We start from the raw sequence: 26260 nt of genomic DNA on the forward strand, positions 1-26260 counted from the left end.
TTTCCATGTTTACCCCTCCTTCCACAAACAGCCCTCAATTTTCAGTTGGAGCATATATAACCTTAGCCGGCCCAAGGCTGCTATCACAACCACAAGGACTGGGTCAGAAGTGGGGTCTACAGCCTAAGCCAGTCCGATAAGGAGATACCTCTGCTGAGCTTGAACAGGGACAGGCTGGAAGTTAGAGCAGCTACCATCCACAGACTCCAGAGCTGCCATGTGTAGCCTGAGAATTACAGCCACTGAGATGGAAAAAACACGTGTGGAATCCTGAATACAGCCCTGTATATTTCAGTTTAGGGGGCCGCAAAAGTTCATTTTTAAGAAAAGCCACTTTAGGGTTCTCAGTCACTTGCTTCTTAAAAAGCTGCTAAGTAAAAGAAAACCTTCCCAGCAAATTTCTTAGGAAAAGTCCTTCCTGGAATAAAAAGCCTGATGCTCCCATCCAGACTGGCCTAGAGAATGGCGAAGAACGAATGCACCTGTGGTTTAGTTAGGCACTAACTTCTCCGCAATAAAGCCACAAATTTCCAGTTTACGTCTTCCAACATTCACCATCACTGTTTGCCCACAAACAAACAGGTCCATGTCAAATGTGCATTACAAATACAAAATTTCTACCCCCAAGCCAGCACTGGATGATGGCTTAAAATATTTTAAGATATATTTTAATTTTAAAAAATATCTTTTTCATTGTAAACACACACCAAAAAGCTAAACACTTTTAGAGTTCTGAATCTATACTCCAACCGGAAGCTCAGCAAAACACAAGTCAGCACAACACAACTGTGCATTCAAATTGAAGAATAAAATTACCAAATGCTGTCCCACAAGAGATCTTTTATGGACCACAGAAAAGAATGCAGTTAAAAAATTTGGTAAAATAATTTTTTAAAAAATACATAAAAGAAACACTGAAGTTTTTATGGGCTGCTCAGGCCATAGATCTCCAAGAACTCAATCAAAAACCAGTGTCTAGCCCTGGCCAGATAGCTAAGTTGGTTGGAGTGTCATCTTGATACGCCAAGATTGAGGGTTCAATCCCCGGTCAGGGAATCAAGAAGCAACCAATGAATGCATGGATAAGTGAAACAACAAATCAGTATTTCTCTCTCTCTCTCTCTCAAGTCAAATAAAAATTAAAGGGAAAAAGGAAAACCAGTATCTAGTCATCTATCAAGGAAGATACAAGTATAGACAGAAATGGTTGTGTGTTTATTTCCAATTTTTAAAAAGGTAAGCCAAATTTATGTATATGCAAAGGAGGCATGATTCCTAGCACCAGACAAAAAGCACAGGAACTTTCAATTTGATGTAAGTTCAGACATTTTCCCCCTCACTTAGGAGCTATCCAAATCACTTAAAAGCATTCTCTGAAACTTCTCTTCTAGCTGACCATCTTTAACCTTTATAAAAAAGGTCCCCTTCCAGAGTTAACAGAACAAAAAGGATTTCACAATTTTTTATTGATGGCATTTATCCCATGGTTTAACATGTTAATTATACTGTAATAAACATGGCTTTAATATTAAACTTTTCCTTATTATCCAAAGTCACCACAGTCCATTTCAGTAAATATAAAAATATATGCTTAATACTTTGTACAATACTGGTTTTTGGTCCAAACAAAACTGGATCAGAAAAGCCAATAAATTCACTTTAAGAATCCCCAATTTTTTTAAAGATTTCCAAATGGATTTAGGCAACTTTGAATAATGGGATTTACATAATAAAATCTGAGACAAGACTAAACAAACAACAAAAATTCTAACACAAAATTAAAACTTCAAGTTCACAGATTTATGTTATGCCAAAAAAAGTACAGAAACAAAATTGTATTTACACAAGTTTCATAATAAAATAATGAAAAAGGCAAGACAGGTGATAGAAGAATGAAAATATAGAAATAGCATATAATTATTAAGTGGAGAAGGAACTAGATCTAACAAGTCCTTAGCACGGACCATTCTTTAATCAGGCTTCCTCTATCAGAAAATTTTAGTGCACAACACACCCAACTCACTCACTTCACACATACACCAGCACAAACTCAGCATAGAAATCATTCATTTCAATATTCTCTAACCTATACAGAATTCCTCAGATATAATTACAATTATTAAATGCGTTCCATAAACGCGTATCAACGCACATAATGGTGCAGACGAAGAGGTTCTATACAAAGCCATTCACTGAGCGGGCTCTACTCCTGAATTCAGCCAGCCTAAGCCAAATCAGTGAATAATCTGCTGGATCATAAAATATTTCTGCTGAAGAATCAGTCACCAGTCTAGCTATTAATTGTTTTTAAAAGGGCATGGCGAGAGGTGATGGTGGGGTTGTTGTAAAGAGGAAAATTCCAAAATTAAAGAGGTCCTTAGGCAGGTTTGACTTCAGATAACCCCAGCATGTAGTATACAATCCAGTATCTAAAAGCAAGACACCAGCTTCCGTTAAAACTTGTGCGAAACACCACTGTGACCTTTATTTCCTGCGTCTAACAGCAGTCTTTATCTTGCGACCAGAAACTGATGTCCCAGAAGAGAACACGCTTTTCCCATTTGACCTGTGAAAAATAAAAACTTCAAAATGTGACATGATGCTCAAAATTTTAGAATCATAATATAACTCTAAATGTGACCAGTGACAAGGGGAGAGAAGAAACATGGTTCAAGTCCCCATACTTTCTGTTGCACCCCCACACACATAACCCCCATACTCTTTTTTTTCAGGCTGTGATTCTCCAAAACTGTAATATGGTAAATTGATACTAGAAAACATACTTGATTTTACCTGAACTATATTGCACTTTGGTGATTTTAAAAACAAACACATACACTCAGTCACGCACTGGCACGCACCCTTACCGTGTGAAATTCTCCATTTCAACAAAAAGTTCTCTTACCCCACGGTAAAGGAAGCTGACAGCTGAGTAAAGGGAAAGCCCCCTGAGCCAGAAGGCTGGGCTGAGGCTGCAGGTGTGCTCAGATTCGCGCCAAACGTGAAGACTCCTGATGGATTGTTGTTTGTGAAATTGAAATTTGTAGTGCTGCTGCCAAATTGGAAAACTGAACCTACAATAGTTGAAGCAAAAAAAAAAAAAACATTAAAGTAAAAATGAGTTTTCTGTAAATGACCCTGACCCTTTAGTACAAAATATAGTAAACGGCTAAGCTCTCTTATAGTCATTTAAAAGAAAACTGAGTATTTTCTCTATTGAAAATACTTGACAGAACATACTTGACAACATCCCACAAGTGACCCCGCTTACCCATGACCAAAGAAAAAAGGGCAGAATGGACTTCCAGTTAAAGACAGCAGAATTAATAAACGATTCAGCCCGCCTTCTTCAAAAATTATGTTAAAATAATAGTAAAGGGCTTTTTACAAAGATTGGGGAGAGGAGACAACAGGCTGACTGGAGTTGAATAGTAACCCAGCAGCAAGGAAAATAGACGCAATTCCCGTACCCTACACATACCCAGAAGGTGTAGGTTTCAGGTAACTCTAAAAGTAAGAATAAAGGTGCAACTTAAAAAAAAAAAAAGAATAAGAACCAGATGCCCCGGTTCAACCCCTCCCCAACACCAAACGAGATGGATGCTCATTCTCATTTTCTACCTGAGCAGAAAAACAAAGCTTTATTCTCTGGAGAGGGGGCAGGGTCATTCTGCACTGTTTAAGGCAACAACATCATATTGAAAACACCAGGATTAAGAGTGGGTTGATATCACGAGTATGGAGAACAGCCTCATGAATAGTCAGAGGAACGGCCTTCCTCTGACTCAGCTCCTGGAACACTGGCAAATCAGGACAGACTTACCCTCCAAGCAGGAGACTGGGAAGGATCTGCTCTGGGGAATCTGAAAGACCTAAACATACTAAAGGCCAGGTCTTCCCAAGTACACAGGACAGTCAGATAAAACTACAATGAAATTCAAGACCTACATGCCCTATCCATGTCCAAAGAATTATCAAATGTTATTTAGATGTCCAAAATGATCAACAGAATGGGAGAAAGTATTTGCCAAACTAATATCTGATAAGGGGCTGATATCCAAAATACTTAAGGAACTCCTACAACTCAATAGTCACAAAAATCTAAATAACCCTATTTAAAAAATGAGCAAGAGCTTGAACAGACATTTCTCCAAAGATAAAATACAGATGGCGAACAGTTATATGAAAAGATGCTCAACATCACTAATGAACAGGGTAATGAAACTCAAAACCACTGTGAGATATCACCTTACCCGTTAGCATGACTACTGTCAAAAAGACAAGAAATTATAAGTTTTGGCAAGAATATGGAGAAAAGGGAACCCTGGTGCACTGTTGGTGGGAATGTAAATTGGTAGTCACTATGCATAACAACAGTACAAAGGTTCCTCAAAATATTAAAAATAGAAGTATCATATGATCCAGTAATCCTTTTCTGGGTATATACCAAAATTAAAATTACTGATTTCGAATTTTTTGAAATCCGTATCTCAAAAAATATTTGGACTCTTGTGTTCACTTCAGCATTATTCACAATAGCTAAAAGATGGGAACAACCTAAATGTCCATTGGCAGATGAACAGATTTACAAAAATGATGTATATACATACTATGAAATAATATGCATCCATAAGAAAGGAAATCTTGCAATAATCAAAGAAAAATGGTTGAATCAGGAGGACATTATGCTAAGGGAAAGAAGCACAAACACTTCATGATTCATGTATCCTAATTATCTAAAATAGTCAAACTCACAGAAGTAGGGAGAAGAACGGTGGCAGCGGCACCAGGAGTTGAGGCAGCAGGATGGGGTGGGGTGGGCTGCTACCCCATGGGTACAAAGTTTCATACATATGTGCAAGTTCTACAGATCTGTTATACAACACTGTGCCTGTAGTTAATACTGCACACACTTCATTTTTTAAGAGAGTAAGTCTCATGTTAAATATTCTTACCACAATTTACAAAAATCAAAAACCAAAACTATGAGTAGACAGTTGAAAAGCACCCAACATATGAACAAAATATTTCATAGGAAATACATAAACCAAAACAATAGAGAAAATCAATTTTGAAGAAAACTAAGCAAAAGCTGTAAAGAAAAAAACCACACAACTAATGGATAACGTCCTCAAGAGATAATAGATGCCTTTTCTGAAATAAAAACAGAAGGATATAAAAAAGAAGCATCCATAAAATAAAAAGGAATGCTAAGGAATCAACATATAACACCAGTGGAAATAAAATCGCAAAAGAACAAATGGTAAGCAATTAGCTGAAGAAATATTCTCAGAAAGTATAATGAAGTCAAAAAGGGGGGGGGGGCGGCGGGGAGACAACAAAGTTTAAAAAGAATGAGGCACAAAATCTTTAAGGAAATAATTCAGTATAATTCCCAAGAATGAAAGGACCCATTAAATTCCTTACACAATCAGTGGATAAAAATGGAACTAGATATAGGAACATTCTTCTGCTAAGCCAGAACACTGGAGGCAAAAAGGTGCTAATGAGATTCCATGAAGAAGAAATAGGTCAAAAAGCAAAGATCAAGGAGGACTTCTAGAGCAACTTTGAAAGCCACCAAGTCCGCAATGGAGAAATGCCTTCGAAATTATCAAAATGATTTCCAATCTAAATATATATTCAAACAAAATCTTACCAAATGGGGGCAAAAAAAGATCCTTCTGAAAATGTAAAGTCTTGAAATATTCTTCCCTAAGTCCTTAATAAATCATGGGAAGGTTTGCTCTATCAAAACAAGGAAGAGGGAAAAAGACACAACATCCAGGAAAGAGAACTGCCTTTAAAAGGAAGCTAAAGGGAATCTCCAAGATAACTGGTGAAAAGGATTGCCCATTTAAACAGCAAGCCTCTACAGAAAGCCTGGTGGGAGGAACGGTTTAGAAAATTCTGTGAGAAACTTCTCTTAGATACTGCAACGGTCAATGTATTTGAAAATATTGAGAAGAGATCTATGCAAATGGGAGAAAAGTTAGTTATAACTAATGATAAGTACAAAGAAAATGTGAGCAAAGAGGGAATTACTAATGCCAGAGGAAACAAAATTTTGTGTAGGAAAAACCACATTAGCACATTCTGCAAACTGAGAATACTAATCTAAATATACAATACCACTGTGCTAGGAAGATTGAGGGAAATGTTACCTGTGTGAAAAGACAGCTGAGCTCTCCAATTTCATATATTGTGATAAAAAATACTAATCAGCAAATCCCAATTAAAATGGTTACCATAAATCAAACTGTGCTGCATGTACTGACAAGGGAATAATATCAAGAAATATTGAGAATACATAAAGAACTCTTACAAATCAATAAATAAAAACAAATAAACCAAACCAAAAAATGCTCCAAAGCATTTACAAAAAGAATTCACAAAAAATAAAATCATGTAGATCCAAATACGAGAACATTTATATACAATGCTGGTGCAGAATGTGATTGGCACAATCCACCAGGAAAAGTTTGTATTATCGACTGAAGTATAAGATATGCACACACCCTTTAACTTGGTGATTTCTCTCGCAGGTACACAGACTGTGGAAAAAAGATACATACATGCCCTAGACACATACACGAGAATGTGCAATAGAGCTGTATTTCCTAATAGCTAAAAACAACTCAAACACTCATCAATAGTTAAAACTGTGGTGTATCCCTTTATTCTACAGCAATGAAAAAATAAAATATATGTAGTAACATGGGTAAAACTACAAAAAAAAAAAAAGATAGAGTGAAAGAAGCAAGAATCAAAAGACGAGCTACAGCAGTACTCCACTTACCCGTATTTTTCGAACCATAAGACACGCCTAGGTTTTAGAGAAAAATAGGGAAAAAATCTTTGAAGCAAAAAATGTGGTAAAATATTTAATAACATAAATAACATACTATTCCACCAATGTAAATGTAAACAGAACTCAACAGCAGCATTAACCACCATTATTCCTCCCAAATTGGGAGGGGGGGTTGTCTTATAGTCTGAAAAATACGGTACATACTTAAAAATCAGGTAAAAACTATTTCTAGAGATGTATTAGTAGTTAATTTTAAATAAAACCCAAGAAAAGTGATTACCCTGAAAGTCAAAACACCATTAGAACAAATGCAGGAAGAGAGAAATGTGTTCAAAAAGGGACACAGAAAAGGCTCCAGGGATGTGGTTACATAAGAATCTGCTTCAACATTATACTATTCACTTATATTTCATGTTTCCCATATGAGGTTGTATTTCACAGTTAGAAAAATACAGTGCTATTTTGAGAAAATACATCAATTACAAGGTGGGGCAAAAGTATGTTTGCAGTTGTGAATACATCAAAGTTTACTTTTGTATTATTTAATTACTGTATTGTTTTTCATATGAACAACTTATATTTTCCATATAAACCCACTCTGCCCCACCCTGCATAATACCATGTAATCAACCATATTTTAAAAAACCACAGAAACATTTGTTGAAATATGCAAGACAAGTGAAAAGAAGTACCACGAGACAACCAGCTGCAGTGTCCCAGGAAAGAGTACCAGAGCTGGGGTAGAACTTTCTGAAGTAAATCTAACCACAAAGAAGGTCAGAAAACACTACACCTGAAATCTAGGCTAGAGAGCCCTAAAATACAGACGGGGAGAAGAGACACGGAATGAATTCAACACCTGAATCAAAGAGTTAAGAAACAACTATATTTTAATAAAATGCTTTAATACCTTAAAGCACCAATTTTCAATCGGTGTGCAGTAATGATTTTTGAAACGTGTAATACTGGACTATTTAGTCAGGGGCACTGACCTCTTTTCCCTTAGACTGTCAAATAGAAAAATGGCAACAGCCAACCCAACAATAGCACTTTGGTGTGAATGAAATCTAAATTACACCTATTTTTTGTCAGACTAGCAAATATATATATATATATATATATTATATATTTTGGTGTGCCACAGAATTTTAGTAGTTTGTTTGTGCTATGAGGTGAAAAAGGTTGAAAATCACTGCCTTAAAGCTTTAATACATTAAAAATGTCTAATGTGTCATAGTTGAGAATGTGGTTTATAGGTAAAACTAAACACACCTCTCTATTCTGCTGAGTGTATGAGAGACAATAAAAATATAAGATATGTATATTTCAAAGCTCAAAGAAAACAATTACATTTAAGACACACAGACTCTAAGTACAGATACAAACTACATCACCACTGCACACACTCACTGGAATTTGGAGCCGTTCCAGAGCCAAATGCAGACTGACCAGGCTGTTGTCCAAACACGGGGGGCTGGGTACTGCTTGACACTGTTCCAAAAGTAGGTGGTGTGGGCTGAGAACCAGCAGAAAATAATGTTGCGGAAGATGATATAGATCCAAAGCCTGGGGGGTTAGGCTGGCTGGCACCTTGACTCTGTCCAAATGTTGGGGTCTGGTTGGCACCAAATGCTGGACTGGCAGATGGTGCTGAAGGTCCCGTGCCAAACACAAAGGAGCATCCTATAGGCCCAAAGAATTACTTAAATCACCAAGATGGCTACAGATAATCCTCAAGAAATCTCTATGAAGTCAATGCAAACTTCAAGCTCCTTTTCAAACTGTTAGCTTGCTGAAAAAATTCCACCAAGTTTTGAAAATGACTGTAAGAATACATTGTTTAGTAACTATATAGAATCCATAAAAACTAAAACTTCTATTAACAAGACTCCTCACCTTCACAGGCAAAAAGGTTTTAGGTGAAGGGAATATATCCAAGAAGAAAATTGATCTCATCAGAAATTTAACACATTGCAAAAATCAGCTAATGCTATAATCATGTATATACTACACAATAAGGACTAATGTCTAATAAAATAATCCCTGGTGTCTCATTACTTAACAACTTACATTCCAAAAAGAACGCATGGAAAAACTAAAGATAACACTCCCGCTGAAATTAGAAAAACTGCTTCCAAGAGTTAATTGTGTTAAATTTAAACACAAGATATACATTATACCACAGGGTGATAACCACAAAATCCCAAGTATAGATGACATAAAAGCACCCATGCTGTTTTTTTATAAGCTGCTGTATTAGTTCCTAAGAGTTGATATACTCCTAACTAAAGCCAATGCAAGTTCATATATGGTTTTTTTTTTTCTTTTTTAAAAGTACCTGAAGAACTAGATGTGGTTGTAGCTCCAAAGTTAAAACCAGAGACTGCAGTATTATTACCACTGCTGGCTCCTGGACCAAAGACAAATGGGGTAACAGCTGTACCCGTGCTGGATGTGGTTGCTGGTTTGTTCTCTTGAGAAAACAGCAAGGGCTGAGATGTACTGGATTCAGCAGGGTTACCGAAGGCAGAGCTGCTCACAGGATTGCTGGCCTGTCCAAACACAAAGGCACCAACCGGTGCGCTGGAGGAAGAGGTGGAACTACCAAATATGCTGCCACCAGTTGAAGTGACTGGGGTACTTGAATTAGAGGAATTGTTGTTCAAGAAACTAAAAACTGGCTTTGTTCCACCTTGATCTGTATGACAAATTCAGAAACAAAAAAAATCTTTGAACAAGTAATAACAGAAAGCATTTCCCCCATACCACAATCTAAGAAGTCATTAGAAAACACAATTCTTATACAAAGCCATTCATTCATCAAATGGGCATATGGTATATTAAATTTTGATGTAGTCAAATATATTCATTTTTTCTTCTATGGATTTTCTTGTCTTACATAGAAAAACCTTCATCTCAGATTAGTAAAATTAAAAATATGTCTTAAATCCCAATCTTACTGAAGAGATGCTGTGCTTGGATAACAAATTCAGACAGTGAAGATAACTGTACCTTTTTTCAGAGAGGGGGAGGAGGGAGGGAGAGAGGGAGAGAAACATCAATGTGCGGCTGCCTCTCCTGCAATGCCTGCTGAGTACCTGGCCGGAAACCCAGGCATGTGCCCTAGACTGGGAATCAAACCAGTGACCCTCTGGTTCGCAGGCCAGCACTCAATCCAGAGCCACAATGGCCAAGGCAGCTAACTGTACTTTTATAAATCTGATTTTGCAGTTTATGTTAGCAGGATTAGAACTTCAATTTATCCAAATGATAGTCAATTTTCTCTGCAGCATTTACTGACTAGTATATCCTTTGCTCTCTAATTTATAACTATATCTTTGACATATTAAATTCCAAAGATATGTGCATTTGTTTCTTCTACAGTTATTCTTAGTAGACTGTTCTAGTTATTGTACTTACAATCTGGTCTGATACTCAGTAAGGCAAACCTGGCTGTGTACCTGTCATCCTTGCCAAAATTTTTGTGCATTTTCCTCCTAGATGAATTTTAGAAATAGTTTAGCTTGTAAAGACCCACAAAAATTCCTTTAAGAACTGAAATTATATTCAGGGAGGGGATTAGAAGGGAGGGAAATATTATCACTCAGGAACAAGTATTAAATATGTTTTTATTATGTTACCAAGTAACAGGTTCAATAGCTATTATAAAATACATATTAGAAATGTCAGAAAATACAAATAAGATATGTTGTCGAAGAGTTGATATTTGATTAAAGCTATTGATTTTCATATGATGATCTTGAATCCGATCACCTTATTTAAGACTTTTTTTTGAAACTTTTCCAATAATGTTACAGTTCCAATGCTGTCTACCACACAGGGCCGGCCACACTATGGCATGGGCATTAATATGGTTTACAGAAAATGGACCATTTGCGCTCACCTTCAAATCGGTATATAAGAGGTATGAGTGACCATTTCAACAGAAACTATCATATAGAGATGCCATGATTAAATCTGATTAGAAACTATTTCACTTTTATTCCTTTCCCAAGAGTACATAACTCAGTTTTTATTTTCTTTAAAGGATGTTTTTAAATTTCCAGGTAAAAATTTAATACACAGAAACTACTCACATCTACTTGTTCTATTCATACTATTTTTATTTCCAAATTATTCAAAAACATTCATAGGCACTCAACTTTTAATTCTTTACTGATCAGAAAACATCTGTATTTTGCCCTAACGTTTGATGAAATTTGGCTGGTTATAGAATTCTAAGTTCAAACACCATTTTCACTTTGAGAACACTGCTCAGTTTTTAGCACCTGATGTTACAAACTAGAAGTCTAATGCTAATTTGTTAACAGTTACTTGTGGCAAACAGATTTTCTCTCTCTGAAAGCACTCAGGATTTTGACTTAAGTGTTCTAAAATTTCACTGGTCTTTGTCAATGAGTGGGCCACTTCCATTTTTAAGAGCAATGTCTTCCTTTACATCCGGGAAATTTTCTTCTGTCACTTCTTTGATAGTTCCTCCATCCTGTTCTCATTTCTAAGCACTTCTTACTCCAGTACAACTTGTGAATCTAGTTTGGATCGATCACTCTATACTTTTGCAGCACTGTGTTCTGAAAAATTCAGTTCACAAATCTGATTATCAGTTGTGCTTTTTCTGCTATTCAGACCACAGAAATGATTTTATTTCACCAACCATGTTTAAAAACATGGTTTAAAAGTTGAAACTTTTAAAGATGCTATTTCATTTTTTTCTTCAGGATTTTAGTTTTCATAATCATTTCTATTTCTCAGGGATTATATTTGTCTACGTTCCTTACATGGCTGACAACGATTGGTTATCTCTATTTGTAATAAAGGCCTATGCATAAAGATTTCATTAGTTAAAAGACATTCATGAGCTTAAGAAAGAATGCCTATTTTCCTGAATAGCATATGCAAATTCTGATTATAAAGCCCAAACAACAGAAGGGACAAAGACATGAACAACTGTGCAATATTGTGGGCTTTCCATTAGAGCTACATTACTCAAAATTAGATCCCTAGATAACTTTTATCAGAATCATGGGGGTTTGAAGCAGTTACAACTGAAAATCCTAGGCTCCTTTCTAGAGAGTTATGTCACTGGTCTCTTTCCCATATATTCAGTGTAAACTGTTCTTTGACTTACTGTATTTGTCTAGATATCAAAGACCCTTGTAAAAGAAAATGTTTAATATTTACCGGCTGTAGTACTGGTTTGAGATCCAAATGCAAAAGTGGCCTTGGTTGGCTGTTCAGAATCCTTCTCAGATGGTTTTGCCACACTGAAACTAAAGGTCGACTTTGAAGAACTCTCTTCTTTGGTTTGCTCTGAATTCCCAAAGGAAAACACTGGTTGACACTTTGGCTCTTCATTGTCAGCTTTCTTCCCAAACACTAGAGAAGTAGAAGTGACAGGCTCTTGTTTCTCTTCTGTCCTTCCCAAAGCAAACAACGAGGCAGACGGCAGAGGGGCAGGTTCCACGGTGCCAAAAGCGAACCCTCCTTTGGTGGTAGGCATTTCCTCTTGTTTCGCTTCTGACGTCTTACATATAAAAGGAGCCACTGAGACACACTTGGTTTCTATAGTCCCAAAGCTGAAGCTGCTCTTGTTCTCGCAAGTCACCACGGTAGTAGCAGCAGCAGGAGTAGGATTCATTACACCCGTACCAAAACTAAAGCCTGCAGATGAAGACTTAGGCAGTTCCTCTTTCGTTTCTTGCTGCCCAAGACTAGACACCCCGAACTGAAATGGAGCTAAAGAAGTTGGATTGTTTAAACCAGAAGGAAGTCCAATCTTAAAATCATCATCCTTACTGTCTTTTTTAACTTCTTCAGGTTTAGAATCAGATGAAACTCCAAATTTAAAATCCCCTACTGGTTTAGAAAATTTAAAGCCTTCAGTGATGGGATTTAAAGACCCAGAATCTGATGACACACCTATTTTAAAGCCTCCTTGATCCCCAAATTTAAAATTTCCAGTGCTTGTTGAAGTCTGTGAAGGCTCAGAGGAGGAGGCTGGGATACCGAATTTGAAGGATGAGGTTGCTGGATTTGAAGATGAGGAAGACGTACCAAAGCCTTCAAAATACAAGATACCAAAGAGACACTGAATTAATGTCATTCTCTCAAACAAATGTAAACCTTGAAAACCAAAGGCACAAACTTGGAAAAAAAGGCCTACTGTGAAGAGTATCAGCAACTACAGTAAACATACACCAAATTGCCCAAATTTACTATGAGAACTATATCTCAACCCTCACAACTATACAGACAAGCTACCTTCATCAGACTGGCAGAGCTCAAACAGGTTTGATCAAACAGTGTTTCTAGGAGTAACAAATACTTTATACATTGTAGGTAGGTATGTAAAGTAGCACAAAATTATAAAAGGCATTTTGTCAATATTTGCCAAAAAATTACAAATACATATATCCTCTACTGAGCAATTCTATAGCTGTGTCTTTATTTTAAAGATAAACTCAAAGACACACAAAACACTATATGCAATCTGGGCAGCTATGAATGAAAAACAAATGTGTGTCTGAGCTAATCTGTGATAAAATCAAGGAGGCAGAAAGGCAGGCAGATGGTATATAACCTAACAAGGCAGAGGCAGGAAGGACGGCAAATGAGCCAATGGGGACAAGAGGTAGACTTTTCACTCTGAATCTTGTCATAATTTGATATTTAGGTCTTAGGAATGTGTTATTTACCAAGATTTTTTTTAAATTTAGCATCAAAGAACCAGAAGAATTACATCAGTGGAAACAGTATTCAAAAATAAACAATACTGTATTGACAAGATCAAAGTCTTGGTTTCATAATGCTTCTATAGCAAATAAATTGGAAATGAAGCACTTGGCTGACCATCTCAAAGCAGTAACCAGTAAAGGGTCCAAGGCATTTATGCATTACTCTGCTTGCCCATCTGTAAATAAAGACAAATGACAGGCAGGCTTTGCAAGCCCTCCTCTTCAGATTCCCCCTTTTCATGATTACCTACCCTGCTTTCCTTCCCTAAGAAACATAATTGAAATATTATATCAGAATCTCCAAAGTAAATGGCTATCTGCATGGTCTCTAAGAACTTTAAGTGATATTACACAGAAAGCTAAAAATAAAGGTGCACAAAATAGTAATCAGTTATCCCCTTTGCTTTGAAGGAACACATTTTTACAGGTAGAGAATATGGAAAAGGGACCATGAAGTATCAGCACAGAAGAAACTAAAGTAGACTGGAAAGCAGTTATCTTCTAAAAGCTTTTATCAAAAATTTGACTAGAATGTCTCATACGAAACATGAAATAATTCCTATAGGAACATAAAGACTTGAGAAATCTGGCCTCCAAGGAGTTTAGCATAAATTACTCAAAAGGTTCTTCTTGTGTATTTATACGTTAACAAAGTTATTTTTCTGGGACATACTCTGGGAAATCAAAGTCCAAGTCTAGATTACTTGTGATAAATTTCTAGGGGTGTAAATTTCTACTCGAATAAATAAAAGTCAGGAAATTCATCTAGATGCCAAAGAGTTGTTAACAGTTAAAAAAAAAAAAGCTAGACTGTCTCAGACTCAATATTCTAAGATAGAATAGCTCCTTTTCCAGCTGCAGAAAAGACACTTCACTGCTGACCAGTAAACAATCCAACTAATTCAGAGATAGATGGGAACTAAAACTCCAGGACCATACATCATTTTATGTGCATTTTCAATGGAGAGTGAAAAATTTTTTAAACTAAAGTTGTTTGCAAATATTTCACACATTCAAATGGCAATACAAGGAGGCACTTTACCAATGGCTTACCTTTAAACTCAGATTTTGTGCCTGGCTTGGCACTTTCACATGCCACACATTTGGTGGAATCAGCTTTATTTTGCACTAGGCATACTTCGCAGTCCCAGCTTCCCTCAGGTTTCTTGAACTTGTCAAATCCTAGGCAGCCTCCAGAAGACAGAGAGATAGGGATGGTGCTGCTACTTGAAGCAGGTACTGAGCTTCCTAAAAAACAATGCAGAAACACACAGAAATTCTAATTTATACTTATATGACATTTTCTTAATGAAACCAAGTCTAAATGTCCAATTTTTCTTAGTGTTTCCTATTAAGACAGAGGAAATGCCAGAAATGGCATTTGCGCCTTCACTGTTTATCTTATAAATGAGCAGTTCCACACTCACCTTGCTCAGTGATAAGCACCCTTTAAGCCCAAGTTTGAAGTAGGCACAATTTTTTTAAAAATCATGCTGGTAACGATTTAAAAAACTAAATTTTCCTTAAAAACCTTTGTCCAATTACTTAAAACAGTACAGCATTATAAAACTTAAGATATAAATTGTAGGCAATATCCTAACAAATAAAATACACAGCCATGGACCATATTAAATTAACAATTTCAAAGCACAGGTCTCTCTGCCTTTGAAATGATGAATTTTTCAGAGATGTTCTATCATCCACTTTGCAATTCTACTCGACATCACCTGCTATGTTCATGGCATTTGTTATAAGCTAGCCAGCTGACAGACACTTATTAAACACAATAATGCATTTCCACTCTGGGCACACAAAGATGAATATATGTTGCTTAACTTCTTGAAGGTGCTCATCATCTTAAAAGGGAAAAGTAAAATAGATGCACAGTAGCACCGTCAACAAGATGAAAAGTGATTAAATGATCTAATACAAGAGTACGAGGAAGGAGGAAATGACTAAGGGGGCAGGAGAAAGATCCTCAGACAAGAGATTTAAATTCTTAAACAGAACTAGCAAGTTCTGTGGGCAGAGGATGTGGCACAGGAAGAATGGCTCACCAAAGCACAGTGTATGAAGAAATACAGGGTGGGGCACAAGCTCGTTTACAGTTGTTCATATGGAACATAATACGATAATAAAATAAACTGTTTTATGTACTGTAAACCTACTTTTGCCTCACCCTGTATAGTGTTAAGAGTGAAGCCATTTATTTACTGATACCCTTACATCTCTAAATATTCTCCATTCATCATCACTGCTCCCAGTTACCTTGATGTCTGTGTTTTACTGGCCTGTATTTTTCCACCTTGCCAATAAAACTGCACCCCGAGGTTCCACCATTGGGCTGTTGCCCTGCTCACAATTTTCATCTACTCTGATAGTTTTACTCACCAACAAAACAGTTTCCTGATGTGTACCTACGATCCACACTTCTGAGCCTCATCCCTGTGGATTCTTTCTTAGTTGGTGCTTCCACTACCCACCTGATTAGCTTGAATGGATGGCTCCTCCTCCCTTACATAGTTCTCAAATCTTTTTCATTCTCTTTTCTGACCCTTCTACTGCCTGAATAACAGCTTTCTTAATGAGACTTGTTCCCTTAAATCCATCCTTCCAAGAAGAAACCAGTGCCATGTTTTTCCCCTCTGGGTATTCCTTTAAAAAAATTAACTTCCAAAGTATTATTCCTGCCACTCTCTTAAAGTTAGCACAGCTCATTTTTAGACCATCTTCTCTATTCACTCCACTCATTTTCTGTCACTTCCACACCTGTGACTTATTAGCTTCACATATATCCACAAGTCAACTTCAGCACGGTGAAATTATCATGTATTCAACAATACATTATTCTACATCCTTCCCATCCTTACTTGATTTCATTAGTAGGCATCACCATTATGTTTGTTTATATTACTGATACAACGTCCCTAACCTATCCTGTGGTCTCCAAATTTTGTCACCTTCAAATCTATGCTTCAAAAAAGCCAGCAAGTGATTTATCAAAATACAAATTTGACTGCATCACTCCTCTGCTTGAAATAATGGCTCATTTACAGGATGCAAAGTTCTTTAATTCATATGCACACTTCCTTTGTTTATCTGTAAAAATTCACTGCTGGACTCAACGCTTTACTCTTTACTCTCCCATTAACGCAGAATTAACTCTCACTTCCTGCATCCAGGTCTTGTTTCCTTTTCTTAGGGGAGGAGTGGCATAAGTGGGAAGGGAAAGAAATGAAGATCTTGAAACCTTATTCTCATGGAGATGCCCAGTAGGGATTAGAAATATGGCTCACCCCTTGTGATCAACACAGGGGTTTACGCTGTAACTCAAGTTTTTCACTGCAGACATAAAACTATGCAAGTAATTCCCAAGATAGTCACACATTTTATTTAGTATTCATGTCACCATATTATCTGTACCAATAATTATATAACAGTATTACAAAAACAGCAGAGTCATTTCCAGATGTGAATCTTTATTAACTCTTTAAAATTTGAACAGAGAAACAGAAAAAACCCAAACCTAACTCCATTTTTCTAGCTGTCAAAGTCAGAATTTTCACTGATGCTTCTGTAATTCACTACCATTGCAGCATCTCTGGCAGACAGCATACAAGTACAGGTATCGCCATGAACATCCAAGCGACAGCCTTTTCAATAAAGCAATGTTGTCCACCCTTTAATGAAACATTCCCTGGAAATGACCACTAGCCATCCTCACCTTCTACTCAGAGAAAGAGACAAAGCAATATTTTATTCTGTGTAGAGATTTAAGACTGCCCCACTACCATTCAGCATCTATCACAGTAAACTTGAAAATGATCTTATGGAGCAGGAAGTTTCTGATAAAAATGCATACAAAGAGGTCAAAGTATTAACTCACAGCCTATCCCAAGAAAATATACAAATCGAGCCCCAAGGAAGTACTTTTAATCTCAATATAGCTTTAAAAGTTAAGATGTATTGAGAAAATGCTCATCGTGAAAGATTTAAAACATTCAGGTTGTTCTTAGAGGTTTTACAAAGAATAAATTAAAATGTTCTACTAACATAATGAGCAAAATTATTCCAAACAGCCATGAACGTACCTGGTTTCTCAGACATACAGGACACACATTTATTGTCTTCTGGATTATTAGGAACACAGCATACTGGACACTCCCAAGATCCCTTGGGCTTTTTGAATTTATCTGCAAATCCTAAGGTACCAGTGGTCACAGTGCAGCTGGAAGATGAAGCAGCCACAGTGACAGCACATTCTGAAGTCACTGGCAATGTAAGGACTCGCTTAATACCAGTTCCAGGTTTCGGTGTTTCACAAGCTACACATTTTATCGCTTCTGGTTTATTTTGCACTAAACAGGTATCACAATCCCAAGTTCCTACTGCTGGTTTAAATTTGTCTCCAAAACCTGTCCCTGATGCAGGAAGAGCTGTTTTGCCACTTTTACTTGGTGTCCCAATTCCAGTCTGTTTAGCAGTATCTCTGGGTGGCGATTTTGTTGCTTGACAGGCTGCACACTTGCTGTCTGTTACTTTGTTCTCAAGTAGACAGCTATCACACTGCCATGATGATCCAGCTTTTAAACTTTCCCCCAACCCAATTCCACTAGAAGAAAAGCTACTTATTGCCGGTCTTGTATAAACTACTGGGCTTGTGGTGGTAGGATCAGCAGCAAGAGAATCTGACTTCAGTGATGTGAAACCTATAGGGGTTGGGGTGGGGGTTGAAAAATAAAAAGTTAGGGAAGGTTTTCTAATCACAACACTAACCGAAATATCATTACTGGGAGATACAGCAATATTTACCTTATTGCTGAGTTACTACAATCTAAGATGGAGTACTTCAGAGGTGATTTTCGCCAAAGTACTATTTATTAATTGCATAAATAAATGACACCTAGTTAACATTCTACAAAAGAGGCTTTATTTAGAATATATCACCTTCTTCCTCTAAGACTTTATATTTATTATAATTCAACTGATACCTAACTTAAGGCTTTAGTTACAGACATCCACTGACTTACACTACTGCCATCAATGTCTTGCTACACTCCACATTCCTGTGACAACGACCGATAGTATATTCATAGCCTTCTTCCCCCATCTGTCTCTCCTTTCAGGTGTGCTCTTGGCTATACCAAATGACTTCAATATCTATAATTTTTAAATTCTGTCCAGTCATAACCCACTACTGTGATATCCTGCACTTTCAGTGAAAACCAGCTGAACTGTACAGGTATGGTCATTGGGCAGATGTTCCTCCAAAGTACAACAGAATGGTAAGAATTATTTTTAATTACACTAAACTCATACAGGGCTTTAAAATAGTTCAGCAACAGTTCAATGACAAATATGATAATCTACAACAGAGATACAAAAAATCTATCTGGTAAGGCCTAGAAGTACAAAAATTACTAGCTCAGTCAATCCTAATGGTGTACAAGGTTCATGCTACTCAAATACAGGCCCGTGCGGTCACCAAACACAAATTCAAACAAAATTGCTTCAAATACCTCTCAAATGTAATCTCAGAGCCTTTCACATTGTAAGTATACCTTTTTGTAACCACTGAGGGTATACTGAGGTTTTCAAGTAGAAGCAGAGTACTACAGGAAGAAAAAGTCCATGTGCTACCCAAACCGCTGCCATGGAAACAATTCACTGAAAGTGCACTTCATTTATGGAAATGTTGTTTCAATCCTTTACTCTGGACCAATTAATTTTTATTTTATTCATACCAACAAACTCAGTGACCTGTTTCTCTAGCCTTAGGCATCACGGGAAAAGAAAATCAGAAGGGAAGAAGGTAACAGAAAGTTGTTAGATTTTTCTAGTGCTGCCAAGAAATAACTCAGCCTAGAGCTATTTTTAGTGTAAGAGCCAAACAATCCCACATAGCTCAGTTATTCCCAGTGGTCAACATGTTGTTAATGATTAAGTTAAGTCACTAAGACTGACAAAAGTATCACAGATTTCCACTATTCCTTCCACTATTTCAAATTTTCCCAATTTCTCCCTCAGAAGAATGTATGATCTCCTCCAAATTTTTGCTATTAAAAAAGAAGTTAAAAGGAGGGGGATATGGGCATTTTGAATGTAAAATGTAACTTATATGAAAATAAACTATGTAAATTTGATGCTTACCTACTACTTGGTTACCTACTACTTGGTTAATTCTAGTACAGGAATTCTGGAGTTCTGCCGTAACTGAATAAACTCATCTAAATTACTGAAAGAGCTCAACCAAAAAAACCCAACCCTTCTAAATCTTGCAGAAGCCAACCTTATTTTGAAATTCCCATTCAATTATACATGAGCACTTCTGCTGGGTCTAAATTCTTTCTGAACTACTAGCTTATCTTAAAAACATCTTTACATTCTTATTGTACATATCACAATTGAACTTGTGACTATTTTCTTTGATGGTCAAACTGAAAACTTATTCCTATTTGAAGATTTCTAGTCACTGCCTTCATTTTATATCCTACTAGCTTTCGCATCTTGTTTCAAGTGAGTATTGTCTCTTACATACGTTTGAATCAGCAAATGTTTGCTGGCCTTGTTATATATACATCACAGCTGGGGAAGAACAAGGCAGGTTCAAAAACACTGGTGAGAAAGACATGCTCACGTATATCATGAAGTACATTTAACTTTTATTCAGTATTGGACTATCTCTATTAACAGTTCATTTTCTCCTTCTATACTTGCCTTTTAAAAATTTCACTTTGGTATAAAGTCCTTGAATCCTAAAGAAATAAGTAGAGTTTGTAAGACCTTTTCCCTAAAAGAATTATATCTGATTACTACATCTACACTTAAAGTCAATCCCCTGTCAAATGAGCCATAATTTTCTTAAAGCCTAAAGTACACCACAAATGACATTAAAATAAAATCGTGAGTTTATAATTAAAATTTTAGACCATCTCAAGGGTGGCCGTTATCTTACCAGGGTTCTTCAGAATATCTAGGACACTTCCTTCTCTCAGGATTTTTGCAGGTCTAAAAGGGCCCTCGAAATCTTCGTCTGGCTTCTTACGGCTTGTACTGTTCACTGAAGTGATATCTTGAGCTGTAATTTTTTTTTAATTATAAAAGATATTATGCCAAGAAAAGCACTGGACTAGATTTAAATATATTGAAAAGATCATTCAGAAGCTACTTGAATCAACTTCTAAAACATCATTAAAAAGTCTGAAATTCAAAAACCATGAACAATTTATTTAACAGTGCAGAGTTAAACTGCCATTACAAGGAAATAAAAACACTATTTCCAGGGCCTTCCAGCCACGATGGAGGCGTAGGTAGACACACTGTGCCACCTTGAACAACCAAAATAAGGACACCAACAAGTCAGAAACAAAGTAACGACCAAAACTGAAAGAAAATTGAACTATATGGAAGTCCGACAACCAAGGAGTTAAAACAGACACATTCATCCAGACCAGTAGGCGGGGCACAATCCGGGGATGCGCAGAGAGGGGTCATGGCACAGGAAGCAGGGACACCAGGCGCACAAGGCACTCTGGGCACGCAGAGGCACTGGGAAGACCCTAGGCACCCAGGTGGCGGCTGGCAGATCCCAGGTGTGGGGTGGCAACGGGCAGACCCAGTGAGGTGGAGATTGAGAAGCGGGCCACCGTGCACAAGGTGGCTGGCTGACCAGGCAGCGGTCCCACATTCGCACGTAGATAACTGGGGAATGAGACAGATCACACAACCCAGGGTCCTAGCGCCAGGAAATAAAGCCTCAAAACACCCATTGAAAACACTTGTGGGGGCTGAGGCACAGGGAGAGACTCCCACCCTCACAGGAAGTTCCTTGGAGAGACCCACAGGGTCCTAGAACACACTTGAATGTTTTTCCACTTGAATGTTTGCCAATTAAAAATGGGTTTCAAAAAATCCTGCCTACCCATATACCTTACACCATAAACAGAACTTAATTCAAAATGGATCACTGATCTGAATATAAGTAAACTATAATGCCTTTAGAAGAAAAGCAAGGATGAATAGCTTCATGACCATGAATTCAGCAATGTGCTCTTAGATACAACACCAAAAGCACAAGCAGAAAAAAAAATGTAACCTTCACCAAAATTAAAAACCTTTGCATATGTAAAGACATTATTAAGACAGTGTGAAAACACAATCCACTGAACTGAAGAAATTATTTAAAAATCATATGTCTGGTAAAACTGTGGTTACACCCTAGCAAAGAGACAAACCCATTTTAAAATGGGCAAAGACTTACTTAATCAGACATTTCTTCCAAGAAGTTATCTAACGGGCCAACAAGTACACAAAGAGGGTCAAGACCATTTATCACTAGAGAAATGCCAACCAATTAGAAAAAGAGAAAGAAAAGGAAGTATGACAAAGATGTGAAGAAATTTAAACCCTCACATACTGTTAGTGGGAAAATGAAATGAGCTAGCTGCTGAGAAAAACAACTTTGTGGTTCCTCAAAAGACCATCTGACCCAGCAATTTCATTCCTTGGTATATACTCCAAAACACTGAAACCAGTATTCAAATAAATACATATGCATGCATGCATATTCATAGCAGCACTATCCACAACAGCTAAAAGGTGGGAAGAGCCCTGATGTCCATCAAGAGACAGAAAGACAAATGAACAAATAAAACAGAAATAAACTCATAGATAAGAGAACATGTTGATGGCTGCCAGATGCGACAAGGACTAGGGTATGGTTGAAAAAAAGGGAGATTAAGTGCAAATTGAGAGAAACAAAACAGTCACAGGGATGTAAAGTGCAGCCTAGGAAATATAGTCAATAACATTATAGTAACTACATATAATGTCAAATGGGTAACAGATTTATCAAGGTGATCACTTCATAAATTATATAAATGTTGAATCACTATGTTATACAGCTTAACTAATAGCATGTATGGGAGGAGGCAACCAATCAGCATTTCTCTCATACACTGATGTTTCTCTCCCTCCCTTCCCCTCTCTCTAAAACAAATAATCTTAAAAAAAAACATATTTTAAAAAAATAATTATTTGATTATTCATCTCCCCTTCACTTATGCTAATTTCTTGAATTCAGATACTATGTATTATTAATTGCAGAGGTTATGGCACATTAATTTGTGTGTCATAACCATGGCACATAAAAATGCTTGTGAACTGAACAGTAAACTTAGAGAGGGAACCCACTGCAATTATGATGCAGACAACCCTTGATTTCTTAAAAGACTTCTTTTATAACATACTTACTTTGACTGAACAAAGACAATGTATAAATCCACTTTTGTGACTCTCCTCCTCACAATCAAAGTGTAATATTTACATTTAGGAGGCTAAATATCTGAAGATAATTACTAAAAAGTATTATTGTCAAGAGGTTGATATTGCTCCTTGTCTGCTTTTCAGAGCCAATTCCATGCAAATAAAAGCATTTATAAGAATTTCCAAAGGTGAAAGAATTAGAAATATTAATATATGCAACTACATAAAAATTTGTGAGAAATTTTTACTTACCAGAACTACTTGTGATTGGTTCTGAAACATTACTAGAGCCAGAAAGTTCTGCTGTTTTTGCAACAGGCACACTAAATGTAAAACCAATCTGTAAAGAGAAAAGTCATCCTTTAAGCCTCAAATTAGTTTTAAATAAGTATCAAAATAGAGTTTTTTTTAATTCCAAGTGGAAAATATACATTGAATTTCATTTATTCTAAGATTCACAGTTTTTCCTGTTTTACAATCTCTGTAAAAACTGTGATGCTTCTTATAACAAATGGAGTGTCATAGTTTAACAGTGGAGTTTTTAATTTCTAAGGCACCTTTTTCTTTCACAGCAGTACACAAATAATGTGTTCTGAATACCTAAGTATGGGTTACTAAATGTTATTTTCTAACAAAATGTTTGAGACTTTCTGGACAACAAACAGGTTTCAGGCATGCATCAGGGAAACTACAATTATCTAGAGCATCTGGCTGACAGAATACAATGACACAGTAAAAAACATTAAAGAGCAACGTGTTAAAATGACACACATACCAAATAAGAATGATGCAACTTAAACACTGAACTTCCAATTCTTACCTCAAATATTTATTTATATTACAAAGAAAAACAAATACACATAGTGGAACATAAATACCTAAAACTTATCTAGGTTAAAGATAATTCAAGAAACGTATTAACTAAATGCATTATGACTTAATTAATTAGGTCCTAATCGGACCAAGAGAAAACAAAGCAGCAATTAAAGGACAGTCTGGGATCAATGGGGAAATGTGAATATGGATTACATTGTTATTATTATATCATGTTAAATTTTGTAGGTATGAAAATTATACTGTGGATATACTGTATTGAGGAAACATGGACAGTATTAAGGGTATTAAGATGTCTGAACTTAACTTACAAATGGTACATGAGAAAATAAATATGCCTCATGTACACACGTGTGTGCACATGTGTGAAGTCAAAAATATAAGTTTTCACTCATTTCTCCTTTCTGTACATTGTAATTTTTTTAACTCCGAAGAAAAATAGTTTATTTGTTACCACTGATGGCATGTTGGATTTGAGATAAAAAGACAGTGTGCACCTGAAATCAATTAATATGAAATATTTTTAGTTGCTACTTACAGATGGTGGAGGTAGTACATCTGCCTCAGTAGATTTTACAATCGGAGTTGAAAACCTGAACATGGGACTGTTTGTGTTGTTTGGAGAGGTCATTTGTACCTGGTTTTCCAAATTATTAAACAAAATACAAAAGTGAACTCTTTAGAAAAAGAAACTGACTGAATAAAACAGACCTTAAACAAATTATTCCAAAGACGCCAAAAGCAAAATCCACCCCTTTTAGATTTAAAAATCACTTTTTAATTTCTCAAAAATACTTAACAGTAACTGCTATAAAATCTGCCTTCCTCTTAGAAGAGGAGCATACACAGTTCTTAAACATGGATATTTGTCTAAAGAAGAAAAATAATATCCATCAGCAAACATTTAGAAGATTTTTTTTAAAGTAAAAGTTCAGAAAAAGTAAAAGCCAAAACAAAAGTACAAAAATTTAAGGAGCAAATTAAAGATTAATCCTACTTGAAAAATAGAAACATAAATCTATCCTTACAGGGAAAAAAAAGTACCTCATTTGAAAACAGTTTGGAAACAAACACAATCGCTTCTTCAGGGCACCACTGAGTAAGAAGTGAAGAGCACCCCCATTATAACATAGTTAAAATGGAAGTATAACACCACTTCCATTTTTCTCTTCTTACTGAGTTGATTTCCACAGTGAAAATTAATCATTGTCTTAAAACTGAATTACTGTATTTTGCAGTGTATAATGCACACTTGTATGTGCAAATTTTTGAGAGAAAAATAAGGATGTGTATTATACATGGGCAGTGTTAAGCCACGGGTGCGCATTATACATGGGAGAGCACTATGCATGGTGAAATATAGTACATGTTTTAAAATAAACAGTAAGAAAGATCACAAATCACCTCTACTTGTACAAAGGTTTTGTACCTTGTTTGTTGATGACTGTGCAGGACTAACTGGTGATGAAGTTGTGATCACAGAGGAACTAAAATTAAAGGTAGGCAGTGAAGAACTGGTGATGGGTAGAGAGATTTTTGGCAATACTGGTACTTCCATTTCCTGAAACACAATTAAGTTTTATAATGATATGGTTCATCTTTTATGTCATTCTTTTATCTGTTCTTGCTTTAAAAAAGATTTTATATAGTTGTGGGTAAATTTAAAATAGGAAGAAGGCAGCAGCATGCAGTTTTAAAAATGTAACCTCTTGAATGGAAAAAAAAATCTAAACAAAATTTGAAACCCAGCCTCCAGCCAGCCATATGACTTTGTGAACTACCCCTCAATACCAATTTCCAAATGGTGAAAAATGAGGAAAGAAAATAATACACTGTAGTTGTGGTATTAACATGAAACAAAGTTATGTATCATTCAATAAATATCAATATTAATGAGTTTGGTGAACTGCCTTGGTTTTTAACTCAATAGAGCAAAGGCCACCCAAAGTCTCAAATGACACACATTTAGAACAAAGAGTTCTGCTTCTGCGAAAGGTGGTGTAGTTCATATCCTACCAATGCTCTGACAGATAATTACAAACTCCGAACAAAATATTAAAAACAACTCTCTGAGCCCTGGCCTCAGTTGATCAGAGCATATTCCCATGGACCAATAGGTCGCAGGTTTGATTCCAGGTCAGGGCACATACCCAGGTTGTGGGTTCAATTTCTGGGTGGGGTGTGTATGAGAAGGCAACCAAAAGATGTTGTTGGATGAGGATTAAAAAAAACATTATCTGAAAACACTGGAGAGCAAACAAAAACAAGCAGAAACTGGAGGAAGTAAGACACTTGGGAGAAGAGAACACAGAGTGAGCTTCGTATCCTCTTTTTGAGTTGGTGTCACTGGACAGATAAAATTCAGAGAAAACTGCAGATGTGCTAGAGGAGCAATCACAGGGCAGACAAGGTGACCAGAGCAGCTAGAAAATGAGTGGAGATGCATGAGTGAAGAGCCACAGCAGGGGAGCCCTAAGTCTGCATATAAACTGTCTGAATCTCCAGCAGACCTGTAAGTGACATGTGTGTAAGGCAGACATTGAATAGCCAATTAGGACTAAAGAGTTTCAGCTGCTACACACCACAGAGGAGACAG

The 26260-nt window shown here is 36.5% G+C and overlaps 1 protein-coding gene across 4 annotated transcripts in view; it reads right to left on the reverse strand.

Moving 5' to 3' along the window:
* Window positions 1-1196: 1196 nt before the first annotated feature.
* The window catches only part of NUP153 (nucleoporin 153), a 73944-nt gene continuing 48880 nt past the window's right edge, over window positions 1197-26260 (reverse strand). For all 4 annotated transcript variants that reach the window (XM_037147937.2, XM_037147936.2, XM_037147935.2 and 1 more), the window contains 11 exons: window positions 25094-25225; window positions 24203-24301; window positions 23083-23170; window positions 20522-20644; window positions 17658-18275; window positions 14620-14814; window positions 12014-12892; window positions 9150-9509; window positions 8222-8494; window positions 2906-3074; window positions 1197-2566 (listed from right to left, as the gene is read on the reverse strand). In XM_037147937.2, coding sequence (XP_037003832.2) covers window positions 2485-2566; window positions 2906-3074; window positions 8222-8494; window positions 9150-9509; window positions 12014-12892; window positions 14620-14814; window positions 17658-18275; window positions 20522-20644; window positions 23083-23170; window positions 24203-24301; window positions 25094-25225 — 3018 coding nt within the window. In that variant the 3' untranslated portion in view covers window positions 1197-2484. The remainder of the gene's footprint in view (window positions 2567-2905; window positions 3075-8221; window positions 8495-9149; window positions 9510-12013; window positions 12893-14619; window positions 14815-17657; window positions 18276-20521; window positions 20645-23082; window positions 23171-24202; window positions 24302-25093; window positions 25226-26260) is intronic.

Source organism: Artibeus jamaicensis, unplaced genomic scaffold (genome assembly GCF_021234435.1).
Source record: "Artibeus jamaicensis isolate MK-2021 breed Jamaican fruit bat unplaced genomic scaffold, CSHL_Jam_final contig_482, whole genome shotgun sequence".
Taxonomy (NCBI): Eukaryota; Metazoa; Chordata; class Mammalia; order Chiroptera; family Phyllostomidae; genus Artibeus; species Artibeus jamaicensis.